Source organism: Galeopterus variegatus, unplaced genomic scaffold (assembly GCF_000696425.1).
Source record: "Galeopterus variegatus unplaced genomic scaffold, G_variegatus-3.0.2 Scaffold6635, whole genome shotgun sequence".
Lineage (NCBI taxonomy): Eukaryota > Metazoa > Chordata > Mammalia > Dermoptera > Cynocephalidae > Galeopterus > Galeopterus variegatus.
The window spans coordinates 82,806-97,781 of NW_007732746.1; the positions used below are offsets into that span (position 1 = coordinate 82,806).

The 14,976-nt window shown below is 49.9% G+C and overlaps 1 protein-coding gene across 1 annotated transcript in view; it reads left to right on the forward strand.

The window, feature by feature from the left end:
* The window catches only part of PADI4 (peptidyl arginine deiminase, type IV), a 42,708-nt gene that overhangs the window by 15,276 nt on the left and 12,456 nt on the right, over positions 1 to 14,976 (forward strand). Inside the window, exons 2-9 of the mRNA XM_008591097.1 lie at positions 1,443 to 1,623; positions 4,698 to 4,764; positions 6,437 to 6,519; positions 7,678 to 7,795; positions 11,445 to 11,570; positions 13,075 to 13,253; positions 13,378 to 13,481; positions 14,294 to 14,405. Of these exons, the coding sequence (XP_008589319.1) occupies positions 1,443 to 1,623; positions 4,698 to 4,764; positions 6,437 to 6,519; positions 7,678 to 7,795; positions 11,445 to 11,570; positions 13,075 to 13,253; positions 13,378 to 13,481; positions 14,294 to 14,405 (970 nt within the window). The remainder of the gene's footprint in view (positions 1 to 1,442; positions 1,624 to 4,697; positions 4,765 to 6,436; positions 6,520 to 7,677; positions 7,796 to 11,444; positions 11,571 to 13,074; positions 13,254 to 13,377; positions 13,482 to 14,293; positions 14,406 to 14,976) is intronic.

Below are 14,976 nucleotides of genomic sequence, written 5' to 3' on the forward strand. Positions count from 1 at the left end.
TGGATTTTGTTTCTTTATCAAATCCAAAACTCTCTTTTAACTGGTAATCTTAATCCATTTACATTTATTTTGATTATTTATATATTTGAATTTGTTTTTACCAATTTATTTTTAATTTTATTTGTCCAATTTTTGTCTATTTTGCTTTTTGCTCTTTCCTTGTCTTTTCTGAATGGAGTTCTTATGCTAATTTTCTTATTATTACATTTTCTCCATGGGTAGAAATTTATGAACTCCATTTCTATTCTTTTGGTGAATACTTTTAAATTTTTTTTAATTCATAAAGGTATTCATAAAAATTTAACTCTATAAAATCTAGAATTCACCAATATCTTTTTTTTTTTTTAATGAACACAACAGAATTTAATGAATCCAAGAAAATCTTGGTTCTTTTCAAGTTGTCCCCTGGGAGGGTTTCACACCTGCTCTAATTACAAGGTCACTGTGCAAAACTTCTTATGGAGTTTCATTCTTTTGATCTCTGGAATATCAACATTGGCAAAGTTAACCCATATCTTAATTCCTTCTTCAATCAAGGACCTCAGAATACTTCCAGTCTCATCACCCTCCTGCTAATTTACATTCTGCCCCTTTTTTATCCCACAATTTTAATATTATTATGGATTTTTTTGTACACACTGTTTGTTTAGATTTACCAAAATTATTACCATTTTATTTGTTCACATTCTTTCTTGCATCTCAGACCATGCTTATGGCATCAAATATCTTCTTCCTAGACTATGCTTTTAGAAGTTGCTTTGGTGAAAGTCTGTTGATTTTAAAACATCGGTTTTTATTCATCTGAAAACGTCTTTATTAAAAGATTTTTTGAGGGTGCACAATTCTAGGTTAATAGTTACGAGGGTACTTCAAAAAGTTCATGGAAAAGTAGAATTGAAAGATAATATAAATCTTTCCATGAACTTTTTGAAGTACCCTTGCATTTTCTCAAAACACTATGAACATATTATTCGACTGTCTTCTGGATTTCGTTGTTGCTGTGGACAAGTCTGCTTTCAATGTAATTGTTATTCCTTTCTAGGTAATCTGACTTTTCTTTCTGGATGCTTTAAGATCTCCTCTGTGTCTCTGGTGTTCTACCCTTTAACTGCTGTGTGCGCACACGTGTGTGTGCAGAGAAGGGAATCCTTGGAGATCCTTCTTACTTCTCATGAGCTCAGCAATGCTTTAAAAAGTATATTTTATTCATGACCCAGTTGTTTTGTTAGAGGGAGATCCTTCAGAGTATCTGGTCTGCCACAATTTCAGAAGCAGATGTCTGTGTGGTTCTTTGTATGTGCACAACCCTGTGTGTGCACGTTGGTGTAGTGGAAACTTCTGGGGGTGCACATCCTTAGTCTATTTTTCTAGTTCAAGCGTAAGCCCTCCAGGTCAAGGAACTTTCATTCTGTTTCTCTCATTACTTCCTGACTTTTGCACAGCTCTGCCCCCAAAGACTACACATCCTTCAGCATCAATGCCCCCCCTGGAGTGGTTGTGGATGTTACCCACAGCCCTCCAGCCAAGAAGAAGCCCACAGGTTCCTACAAATGGCCCCTGGACCGTGAGCTGGAGGTGACTCTGCGGATGAAAGCTCCCAGCAGTAGCACAGATGACCAGAAGGTGAGTGTTGCAGCTGTGGGGTGAAGTGTGGCAGGACATCAGCAGGGGAGCAGCTGTTCACAGCCTGTCCTGCCTTGATCCACAGTGACAATCTTGGCAGAGCCCCCCTCCCTCTGGAAAAGCTCATGATGGCTTCTTCCAGCTATAGTCCCCATGAACAATTATATAAGGGATGCCAGGTGTTTCTGGAGGCCAGGGTTTTGATTAAATTCATCCATTCGGCAAATGCTTAATAAGCATCTAACACGTGTCAGGCACCACCAGGCACTAGAAATATAGAAATGAACAAGGCAGATGAAGTTGCAGCCCTCATGAGGCTTACAATCTTTGAGTGGGGGTGTCAGATAATATATAGATAAGCAGACATCAATTACAAATAGTGGTAAGTCCTCTGAAGGCCACAGACAGGTAGTCCCAGGGAACTCTGGTCCATGCCCCTGTCTTAGTTTCCTGTGGTTACTGTAGCAAATTACCGCAGTTAGCTTAAAACAACAGAAATGTGTTCTCTCACCATTCTGGAGGACAGAAGTCTGAAATCGAGGTGTCAGCAGGGCCACACTCCCTCTGGGGGTTCTAGTACAGAATCAGCTCTTTGCCTCTTGCAGCTGCTGGTGGGTGTCAGCGCTCCATGACTTGTGGCTGCGTCAACCCACTCTCACCTCATGGGGTTTTTTGCCCCCTCCCCTTCTTTCTGTAATCTCCCTCTGCCTCTCTTATGAGGACACTTGTCACTGGATTTGGGGCCCACCTGGATAATCCAGGATGATCTCCTCATCTCAAGATCCTTAANTTCAAGCGTAAGCCCTCCAGGTCAAGGAACTTTCATTCTGTTTCTCTCATTACTTCCTGACAGCCTCACAGTACTTAGTCCCTATGGTCAGGGTAAACACTGGTTGCTGTCTGGAGTTTATACCTGTTGAGAAAAGGAGTAATGCTGGGGACAGCAGTGGTGGGCTAGGCTACCTCACAGGGTCTGTCTGTACCCCTATCTGTCTTTTGCACAGCTCTGCCCCCAAAGACTACACATCCTTCAGCATCAATGCCCCCCCTGGAGTGGTTGTGGATGTTACCCACAGCCCTCCAGCCAAGAAGAAGCCCACAGGTTCCTACAAATGGCCCCTGGACCGTGAGCTGGAGGTGACTCTGCGGATGAAAGCTCCCAGCAGTAGCACAGATGACCAGAAGGTGAGTGTTGCAGCTGTGGGGTGAAGTGTGGCAGGACATCAGCAGGGGAGCAGCTGTTCACAGCCTGTCCTGCCTTGATCCACAGTGACAATCTTGGCAGAGCCCCCCTCCCTCTGGAAAAGCTCATGATGGCTTCTTCCAGCTATAGTCCCCATGAACAATTATATAAGGGATGCCAGGTGTTTCTGGAGGCCAGGGTTTTGATTAAATTCATCCATTCGGCAAATGCTTAATAAGCATCTAACACGTGTCAGGCACCACCAGGCACTAGAAATATAGAAATGAACAAGGCAGATGAAGTTGCAGCCCTCATGAGGCTTACAATCTTTGAGTGGGGGTGTCAGATAATATATAGATAAGCAGACATCAATTACAAATAGTGGTAAGTCCTCTGAAGGCCACAGACAGGTAGTCCCAGGGAACTCTGGTCCATGCCCCTGTCTTAGTTTCCTGTGGTTACTGTAGCAAATTACCGCAGTTAGCTTAAAACAACAGAAATGTGTTCTCTCACCATTCTGGAGGACAGAAGTCTGAAATCGAGGTGTCAGCAGGGCCACACTCCCTCTGGGGGTTCTAGTACAGAATCAGCTCTTTGCCTCTTGCAGCTGCTGGTGGGTGTCAGCGCTCCATGACTTGTGGCTGCGTCAACCCACTCTCACCTCATGGGGTTTTTTGCCCCCTCCCCTTCTTTCTGTAATCTCCCTCTGCCTCTCTTATGAGGACACTTGTCACTGGATTTGGGGCCCACCTGGATAATCCAGGATGATCTCCTCATCTCAAGATCCTTAAACTTGCTTACATCTGAAAAAACTTTTTTCCAAAATAACATCACAGGTTCCAGGGATTAGGACATGGTCATATCTTTTTCAGGGACCACCATTTGACCTACTACACCCCCTGTGATTATAGATGAGCTCAACAGGACCCTCTGGGGTTCTCTCAGAGATCTGGGCTAACAGTCACTTGTTCCCAGCAGAACAGGCCAAGCAGGCTCCTCCCTGGGAGCAGAAAGTTGTCACCTGCTATAGGATCACAGAGCTTGGGTGTGCAGGCTGCGGTGGACAGGGAACACTTCCTGGAAGAAGCGGAAAACTGAAAGATGGCACAGATGACTTGCCTAAGAGAGGGACAGAGGAGGGATAGCTCTATGTCCACGGGAGGCCTAGGTGTGCACTGTGGATTAGGAGAGGGTAAGGCACATGATGGGGAAACTGAGGAAGTTCTTTGTGGCAAGAAAGGAGGGTGGAGAGGGAGGTGAGGGAGAGAGGGGGCCAGTATAAAGGGTTTGGTATCAGCGGACACAAAAGTTTCCTGCTGGGGAGTGACAGGACCGCATTTGTCTTTTCAAAAGTTCCCACTGGCTGCTGCGTAGTGAGCAGACGGGATCTAGGGGGTGGATGAAGGCAGGGAGACCACACAGGCTGAGGCCATGGTCCAGACGAGAGGTAACAGCAGCTGTGGCATTACCCTGGATCCCCACTATCTACAGGACAGGTCCAGACACCTCAGTGTGTCCCCCGAGAGCTCCTTTTCTTCTGGTGACAGCTCTTTCATTTTGCTTTGGGGAACTCCCCACGGCCATTTCGCATGGGGTCAGTCCGGATGTCCTGCCCTCCTCTGGCCAGACTGGACCCCTTGGACAGGTTCTACCTGGATTTTGAACCTTGGTCAGAGGGGGTTGGTGTTTCTACATCTCCACGGCACCTGCCGTGAAGAGACCACCACCCATGCAAAGCACCTGCTGCCCAGATCTCCACTGGACTTGGCCTCTGACCTTTCTGAGGTCTGTTTCCCCAGGTCTGTCCCTGATCCCTTCTGCTTGCTAGAGTCTATTTAGTGTCTGTAGAATGACTAAGAGAAGTCACTAGTGGTCTGCTGCTGTCCTGTAGGTTCAGATTTCATACTACGGACCCAAAATCCCACCGGTGCAAGCCCTGCTCTACCTCACCGGGGTCGGTAAGTGATGACCAGGACCCTGAAGTGCTGCCCCCTGCCCCTCCACACACACCCCTGCGGGGCATCTCTCCAGGAGAAATTACACCTGGAGCTTATTTTAGACTGAGCAGAGAAAAAGGACAATTTCTAGGCAGTCGTACATCCAGTAATTTATAAATATTTCATCCCCAGTCGGTGAACCACAAAGAAATACCGGGGGGGGGAGGCGCTGCAAGGAGCTTTAATTACATCTTAACATTTTATTTCTCAAGTTAGGAAGTGGGTACATGGATTTTCAATATACGAGTCTCTATTCCTTTTTGACACCTGAAATATTTATAACAAAAAGTGCATGATAAGGGGGCCGGCCCGGTTGCACACTGCTACAGTGCGCCACTTGGGAGTGTGGCGGTGCTCCCGCCGAGGGTTTGGATCCCACATACAGACCGGCCGCTCACTAGCTGAGCGAGGTGCGGGCGCAACACCGAGGGTTGCGATCCGTTGCCGGTCACGAAAAAAGACAAAAAGGAAAAAAAAAGTGCATGATAACACTGTCTTATACAATAATATAGACCCGCATTCCTCAAATTCCATTATTTATATCCCAATTGTTGCCATATCAATGATCCACCTGTACTCATATTTATTTAATATTATTCTTTAAATAAAAACCGTTTTTAACTTGATCTTGAACAATAATAACGTGACATGATTATTATTTAAATGTGTATCAAATATATAAATAGCATGTGAAAACTTCAGGTTCCATTTCACTAATGAATTTTGTTCATTAATACATTTGTAAATAATAGTAATAACATAGCACTTACTCTATTGCCAGGCACTGTGTGAAGACTTTACATTTAACCCTGACAACAATCCAGTGAAATTGGTATTTTTATTATCTCATTTTACAGATGATGAAACTGAGGCACAAGAGGTAAACAGACTTGCCCAAGGTTACACAGCTGCTTAGCGAAGGGTCACTCTGTCACGCTGTGGGCATAAGGATCCACATTATTGGAAAGACAGTGTGGTCATATATTCCAATGAGGCAGGAAGGGTTTACAAAAAACATATACCTTCTCCGCCATGCCATTTGGACAGTCGGGAATGTTTGGGGCCAAGATTTGTCCCTTAATGCAGACACAATTCACATAGTAAAGAGCTGGATGGGATGTCATAACCACTGTGTCCTTCATCCACTGGAGGCTGGGGCTTGGGCCAGAGTCCTTTGAGAACAATGCAGACACAATTCACATAGTAAAGAGCTGGATGGGATGTCATAACCACTGTGTCCTTCACCCACTGGAGGCTGGGGCTTGGGCCAGAGTCCTTTGAGAACCTGGCAAGGTGTCCTTGAAAGGGGTTCACAACAAACCTCCAGTGGGGGTGGCTGGGGATTCTTTCTGAAATCCCTGGGGGTGGCAGACATGAAGGATCTGGTTGGCATCACAACACAACCTCACCCTCTGCCCTGCCCTGACCTGCCAAAGGAGAGCAGGTACGGTCCAAAGCCCCAGCGTCTGTCTGAATTGCAGCCAAACTTCCTAGGGGACTTGTGCGAGGCCGTATCTTGAACCTGTGTCTCCTCTGAAGGAGGGGGAGAGAGGTTTCCACTCTTGGTGCAGTCTCGTGGGGAAAGGACCTGCCCATCCAACCAACCCTCTCCTCTTACTTGGTGGGATTTCAGAAATCGCCCTGCATGCAGACATCACCCGTACTGGCAAAGTGACGCCGGGCAAAGTGAAGCCGACCAGAGCCCTGAAAGACCAGGTACCGATCACCCCTGACCACCACCCCGAATGCTCCCTTAGGCCCTGCTGAGTTTTTCCTAGAGCGCCCCCTTGTGGTGATAGGGTGAACCGTGTTCTGTCTCATGGATCCCACGTTACCTGTAAAAAAAAGAAAAAAGACAGAGAAAGAAGAAAGTTAGAAACACCACTAACATTTTGGTTATATGTTTCCTGTATCTTTTACAAGATGAGATGTGAGGTTCAGAGAATGTGTTTTCCTACACACTGGAAACTCTACAGAGTCACCCTGTTAATACACAGCAGAGAGAAAATGTGTAGGCAGGTCTTGACTCTGGCTCAAAACTCCTTTACCCCAGGCTTTGAAGGCCGGTGGGAGAGATTCCTGTAGTGCTGCTTACGTGGGGTGAATAATAGAGAAAAGAAAAAATTACAGAGAGAAAGGAGGGAAGGGGCCAGATGGGGGCAGGGAAAGATGGGGCAGTGGGCTGTGCAGAAGGGACATGGGAACAGTAGTCTTACTGGGATCCATTTCAGGGTGACCCTGAAACCCCAAAGCTGCCTGCAGAATTTTATGCTGATATGTACTGGCGGCTGTAACCTGTACATGATTAAGATCCCTGGTAGGGTCAGATACAAGTGGGGGGAGAATTTTAACTCTGGGGCTGGAATCCATCCCTTATGTCCCTCCCCAAATGTAGTCATTTCCCAGGGGCAAATGCTCTCCTACAAACGGAGGCGTCATTGCTATTAGATCTCTGAGGGGTGGGACCCCTTAATTTGCTTTAATCTTCGGAGAGATGTAACTGGCTACTAAGAATAGTACCCACACTTTGGTGAATGAGTAATCAAGAATTCACATAATGTAACTATTTAGATTAGAATCTTGACACACAGATTTAGCTCTATTTGGTTTGTCAACCCAACATTTTTAAGAAGCTGTTAAAATCAATTTTACCATCTTGGGCTCCTTTTTAAAAATAAATAAATTGTATTTTTGGTGAATTTGTTTATGACTTTTGGAGCAGGCAAAAATCCACTCTTGGATTTATTCGATGTGGGAGGAAGATGAGTAACCAGCAGGAAGCTAGATGCTAGGGAAAGTCGTCTGTGCGTCCCCCAAGAGCTGGAGGGAGCTATTCTGGTCCCTAAGCGTGCCCTTATCTACCGGTGTCCACAGAAGACCTGGACCTGGGGCCCTCATGGACAAGGTGCCATCCTGCTGGTGAACTGTGACAAAGACAATCCCAAGTCTTTCACCATAGACTGCAAGGATAATAAAGTGCTTGACAGCAAAGGTAAACACTCCACAGCTAATGGGAATGGGGCCTTGTCTTTTTCTCAAGGCTTTTTGTCCATGTGGCCTGAGCCTTGCAATGGCCCTCCGAAATAGGGGTTATCAAAAGCGTGATCTTGGGCTGGCCAGTTAGCTCACTGGGAGACTGTAGTGCTGATAACACCAAGGTCAAGGATTCGGATCCTTGTACTGGACACCTGCCTCCCCTCCCCCAAAAGTCCATTTTATAGGTGAAGGAACAGACAAAGGTCCTGAGAGGGTAAGTAACCTGCCCAAGGTCACACAGCAGTCAGAGAAGAGCTGGGACCAACATTGAGGCTCCAGTTTCCATGCCCAGCCCACTGTCCAACTAAAACTTCTACTCTTGGGTTAGTCCTGGAGGCTGAAATAATTCTAAATGAAAGCTTGTCCCAAACTCATGTTGGAGCAGCCCCTGAGGCCCCTGCCCCAGGCCCGGCACCACTCTGAGCATGTCAGAATATTTCACTCATTTGATCTTTCAGCACAGAGCATCACAGATGGGGAAACTGAGGCACGGGGAAGTTAAGCAATCTGCCCACAGTCGCACAGCTAATCAGTAGCAGACTCAGGATTTGAACCCCAGACATCCTGACACCAGAGCAGGTTTAAGGGCTTGAGGATAGTGGTGGATGCAGGGTTTCTGCAGGCACACCTCTGGGATGCTGAGGGATGACCCCAGGGTGGGGATCGGGAGACACGTTACCCACCTGCACTGGAGGAGGGTACTAAGGGCCTGGGCTGGTGGCCTTCCCAGGGAGCTGCCAGGATAACACAGAAACAGGTGCATTTTTAAGTTGCATGCATCGGCTGGGCCCGATGCCAGGGGACAGCCCTGCACAGTGCCTGGCACCAGTGATAATAAGAACAGCTACGCTTTGTGGGCACTGCCGGGCACAGGCACTGCAACAAGCACCTTGTGTCTATCACCATGCATCGGCTGGGCCCGATGCCAGGGGACAGCCCTGCACAGTGCCTGGCACCAGTGATAATCAGAACAGCTACGCTTTGTGGGCACTGCCGGGCACAGGCACTGCGACCAGCACCTTGTGTCTATCACTCCCCTTTATCTTCACAGCGACCCTGTGGAGAGCACCACCCTTTCTCCTGTTTCACTGATGAGGAAACAGAGGCACCGAGAGCTGAACTAACTTTCCCCAGCTCAGACAGGTCCAGGATTCAAACTAAGTGACCCCAAAGCCCTTAACACTTTGACTGTCATCCAGTTGGTATCGAGTACCTGCAGGTGCTGGACGTTGTTCCAGGTGCTTCTCGGTTTTCTAGGTTCCAGGTGCTGGGGCCACTGCAGTGAACGAAATAAACGTGATCCCNATAGTACCCACACTTTGGTGAATGAGTAATCAAGAATTCACATAATGTAACTATTTAGATTAGAATCTTGACACACAGATTTAGCTCTATTTGGTTTGTCAACCCAACATTTTTAAGAAGCTGTTAAAATCAATTTTACCATCTTGGGCTCCTTTTTAAAAATAAATAAATTGTATTTTTGGTGAATTTGTTTATGACTTTTGGAGCAGGCAAAAATCCACTCTTGGATTTATTCGATGTGGGAGGAAGATGAGTAACGAGCAGGAAGCTAGATGCTAGGGAAGTCGTCTGTGCATCCCCCAAGAGCTGGAGGGAGCTATTCTGGTCCCTAAGCGTGCCCTTATCTACCGGTGTCCACAGAAGACCTGGACCTGGGGCCCTCATGGACAAGGTGCCATCCTGCTGGTGAACTGTGACAAAGACAATCCCAAGTCTTTCACCATAGACTGCAAGGATAATAAAGTGCTTGACAGCAAAGGTAAACACTCCACAGCTAATGGGAATGGGGCCTTGTCTTTTTCTCAAGGCTTTTTGTCCATGTGGCCTGAGCCTTGCAATGGCCCTCCGAAATAGGGGTTATCAAAAGCGTGATCTTGGGCTGGCCAGTTAGCTCACTGGGAGACTGTAGTGCTGATAACACCAAGGTCAAGGATTCGGATCCTTGTACTGGACACCTGCCTCCCCTCCCCCAAAAGTCCATTTTATAGGTGAAGGAACAGACAAAGGTCCTGAGAGGGTAAGTAACCTGCCCAAGGTCACACAGCAGTCAGAGAAGAGCTGGGACCAACATTGAGGCTCCAGTTTCCATGCCCAGCCCACTGTCCAACTAAAACTTCTACTCTTGGGTTAGTCCTGGAGGCTGAAATAATTCTAAATGAAAGCTTGTCCCAAACTCATGTTGGAGCAGCCCCTGAGGCCCCTGCCCCAGGCCCGGCACCACTCTGAGCATGTCAGAATATTTCACTCATTTGATCTTTCAGCACAGAGCATCACAGATGGGGAAACTGAGGCACGGGGAAGTTAAGCAATCTGCCCACAGTCGCACAGCTAATCAGTAGCAGACTCAGGATTTGAACCCCAGACATCCTGACACCAGAGCAGGTTTAAGGGCTTGAGGATAGTGGTGGATGCAGGGTTTCTGCAGGCACACCTCTGGGATGCTGAGGGATGACCCCAGGGTGGGGATCGGGAGACACGTTACCCACCTGCACTGGAGGAGGGTACTAAGGGCCTGGGCTGGTGGCCTTCCCAGGGAGCTGCCAGGATAACACAGAAACAGGTGCATTTTTAAGTTGCATGCATCGGCTGGGCCCGATGCCAGGGGACAGCCCTGCACAGTGCCTGGCACCAGTGATAATAAGAACAGCTACGCTTTGTGGGCACTGCCGGGCACAGGCACTGCAACAAGCACCTTGTGTCTATCACCCCCCTTTATCTTCACAGCGACCCTGTGGAGAGCACCACCCTTTCTCCTGTTTCACTGATGAGGAAACAGAGGCACCGAGAGCTGAACTAACTTTCCCCAGCTCAGACAGGTCCAGGATTCAAACTAAGTGACCCCAAAGCCCTTAACACTTTGACTGTCATCCAGTTGGTATCGAGTACCTGCAGGTGCTGGACGTTGTTCCAGGTGCTTCTCGGTTTTCTAGGTTCCAGGTGCTGGGGCCACTGCAGTGAACGAAATAAACGTGATCCCCACTTTGTCAACTTACAGTTGACCCTAGAACAACGTGGGGCTTAGGGGTGCCAAATGCCCCCATTCGAAAGTTGGCATATAAGAGTCGGCCCCGCAGAACCTGCCCAGGTGAAACGCCAGCCCAACACATCTGCTGGTTCTGCATCCTGCCAATATGTGCTCAATCCGCAGTTAGCTGAGAAAACTCCACGTGTAGAAGGACCCACGTGGTGCAAACCCACGTTCTTCAAGGGCTTGCTGTACATCCTAAGCTTGTCCCAGGGGGAGAAGACCAAAACCTTAATTAGCTTTCACTCCAAAATGAAAATCATTAGGGCCGAGCCCGTGGTGCACTCGGGAGAGTGTGGAGCTGGAAGCGCAGCAGCGCTCCTGCTGTGGGTTTGGATCCTATATAGGGATGGCCGGTGCGCTCGCTGGCTGAGTGCGGTGTGGCCGGTCTCAAAAAGGACAAAAAAAAAAAATGAAAATCATTCCAGAAATAGCATAAAGAAATAGAACCAGGCAATATGGTAACGAGAAGTCTGACAGGAGGGGTGGGTAGCAGGGGCTGCATATGACACAGGCTGACCAGCTGGTGGTCTCAGGCCAAGCCCTTCTATTCCAGACCTGCAAGACATGTCCCTGCTGACCCTGAGCACGAAGACCCCCAGGGACTTCTTCACCAAACATCGACTGGTGCTTCATATGGCCAAATCTGAGATGCACAAAGTGAGAGTGTTTCATGCCACACGTGAGTGGCCTTCATCTGCCCTGTCCCCATCCCTGATAGTTTCTCCCCATCAGCGTTCCCTTCCTGCCCCAGCCAGGGGGGCACTGCCCCATCACACACCACTTCAGTGAGTAATTTCTGAGCACCTACTGTGTGCTAGGTCCTAAGAACCCGGGTCACAGCAGTGAGCAAGACAGACGACATCTCTGTCCACCACCTTCTAGAGGGAGATGCAGACAAGATCAGGGCCAGGGCTGGTGAGCGCGGAGAAGGAAATAACCTCCCTCCAGGACGGAGACTCATGTTATCTCTCTCTCTCTCTCTCTCTCTCTCTCTCTCTGTCACACACACACGCACACACACACACACTTCTTGCTTATAGAGATTTCTGAGTGCAAGCTGACTGCTTGTGTTAGGTAATAATTTGTTCTCAACCTCCTGCTAATCAGGTATCAGTAACGTTTCAGTAGCTCACAAGCCCCTGCTACTAAATGAGTGCCAGGCTCAGCTCTAGGCACGAGGTATAGAGCCGTGGACAGGACAAAGTCCCGGCCCCCATGTCCGAGTGGGTTGGGAGAGACGATAGAATAATTAAGTACAACACCTAGCGTGTGGAACGGTGTTGATCACTGTGTAGAAGAACACAGCAGGAAAGGGGTGTGGAGTGAGCGGTGCAGCTGGGGGCTGTGGAGAGAGGGCGGTCAGGGAATGCTCTCCCCATAAGGTGTCATGTGAGCAGAAGGAGGTGCAGGAGAGCCATGCAGACACCCAGGGCCAGGGCATTCCAGGCAGAGAGAATGGCGAGTGCAAAGGCCCTGAGCTAGGCTGGGGCCAGTGGGTTTGAGGAATGCAGGGAGGCCAGCAGGGAGAGGAGATGGGGTAGGCATGTGTTACTTTGGCTTCTAGACTGAGGAAGATGGGGGAGGCCACGTGAGGGTATTTTGCAGAGGCACGGCTCGATTGGACTTCTGTTTTAGACCAAAGTGATTAAACCAACACTGGTATGGTGACAGACCAACTTCTTGCCTCTGCCTAGGCATCACCTCCTCCAGGAAGCCCTCAGGGCTTTCCTTCATCACAGCACTTATCCCTGTCTGTTATTTTGATGGTCTTTGCTCCTCTCTACTCAGCCACCAGACTGTGCAGTCCCTGGGAGTCAGGAGGAGAGGATGGTGACTCTGTCTCCCGGGTTCTCCCCTGCCCCAGCCCCTGGTCTCAGCTGAGATCTGGCTGGAGCGGGAATGAATGAGCAAGTGGTGTGTACTGGACTTCCTATAAACTTGGGAATGACTCAGGCACCCCCATCACACCTTTCCTGGACCCCCAGCCAGGGGAGCAATGTCCCAACTGGGGCTTTGGTCCCTTTCTCCTAAGGGAAGGTTCTTGCCAGATTTGCTGTGAGGGGCCCTCAGGTGGTGACATGTGGTGGCCCTGGGAAAGGCATCCCAGAACTGGGGAGAAGAGAGGAGAAGAGGATCTTCTGAGATGGGGGCACAGAACTGAGCCTCCCTGGCCCCTCTCCTAGGGGGCAAACTGCCCTCCAGGTACAGGATGGTCCTGGGGCCCCAGCAGCCCTCTCACCCCCTGGAGGTCCCAGCCGGCGAGCACAACACGGACTTCTATGTGGAGGGCCTCGCTTTCCCAGATGCCGACTTCTCAGGGCTCATTTCCTTCACTGTCTCCCTGCTGGACATGTCCAACCTGGTAGGCCAAGAAGGCAGCCCAGAGGGAGGGGCCTGGCTGGGGGAGAGGGGCTCCGAGTAGCCGCTGGGTAGTGTAGGGCTCTGGCTGCTGTGACAGCTGCTCCCTCCCTCCTCCTCCCCTTCAGGAGCTCCCAGAGACCCTAATTTTCCAAGACAGTGTGGCCTTCCGCGTGGCCCCCTGGATCATGACCCCCAACACCCAGCCCCCACAGGAGGTGTACGTGTGCAGGTGAGGGGCCCTGGAGTGCTGGGGGCGGGGCTCGGGTACACCAGCAGGAGCCCCGAGTCCTGGCTGCAGCACTCCCGTGTGAATGGGGAAGACAGTCATCCCTACCCTGACTCACTGAGAGCTGGGTGCTTGTTTGGGACCATAGAAAGGCAGGAAAAAATTGTTATTGCTGCCGACATTGTCTCTATCCTGCCCTGATGTAGGCTGAGGCCTGCTTTAGCTACCAGGGGCCGGTGGTGGTTGCTAGACCCAGAAGAGGAGGCCCCTCAACCCCCGGTTTCTCTATGGACCTCCTGCACCAAAAACTCCTGGAAACTTGCTTAAAATGCACCTTCCAGGCCAACCTCTGAGCTGCTGGGTCTTGTCTCTGGGAATGGGGCCCATCAGCATCTTGGGGAGGCCTAGGCGTCCATCCTGCAGTCTGAGAGCCCCCCCATATGTGTGTGGAGTCTCTGGGGACCCTCTTCTCTTCCGATTGCTTCAGGGGCGGAAAGTGTAACCTGATTGTCAGGATGCAGGCCAGAGCCAGAGAGGCCTGGATTCAAATCCCAGTGCTGTCCCCAGGGGCCGTGACCTTGGGCAATGACTTCCCCACTCTGTCTTCTCAGTGGAAGGGGTACCTGCTAATACCTGCCCCGTGGATTGTTATGAGTGTTCAGTTAGATGATGCTTGCTAAGAGCAGGGAGACAGGACGAACGTCTCTGGTTCTGGCCACAGGTGTCTCCTGAGCACCTGTGTGCCCTTCCCCCACCCTCCAGGCCTGAGCTCCAGAATCCACAGCACTAAGGAGCTTCTTTTTGGCTCTTTCTAGGATTTCTGGAAATGAAGACTTCCTGAAGTCAGTGACTGCTCTGGTCAAGAAAGCCAAGTGCAAGCTGACTGTGTGCTCCGAAGAGGAGAACATGGACGACCAGTGGATGCAGGTATGTGGACCTGCGGGGCGGGCGGGGTGCACATCCCTGAGGGTCAAGAGGTGCCTGGGGGACCAGGCTCCGTGGGCTCAGCCTAACGCCTTGCTGACCACCCTTCCCTGGATGGACAGGGAGGTGGGAACCTCTGGGGGTCCTTGCGTAAGGGGACTCAAGCAAAGGATTCATCTGACATTTACTGTGGGCCACTGTGGGCCACCATGGTCACCACGATGAAAGCCACCTTCCTGCTTGAAAACTCTCAGACAGCTTTGGGAAATGAGGCACAGCTTGGGAGGTTGTTGCTCAGCGAGTCCCTGGAGGGGCCTCCCCCGTGCTGGCCTTCCTGGCTGTGCCTTGGGACACCTTGCCCTTCCGCGCCATTCACCCGGCTCCTACCTCCACACCTTGGCCCTTGCTGTGCCTTCTCTCGGACCATCATGCCCATTGCCAGCCCCACGTCCACAGCATGCCCGTGGCATTCCGGCTTGAATGCTCCCTTGCACACGTTCCCTTAACCCCCCTGATGGACTTCATCCCTCTTTCTTCTAACCCCCCAAATAACATCCTCTCCCCCTTTCTCGTC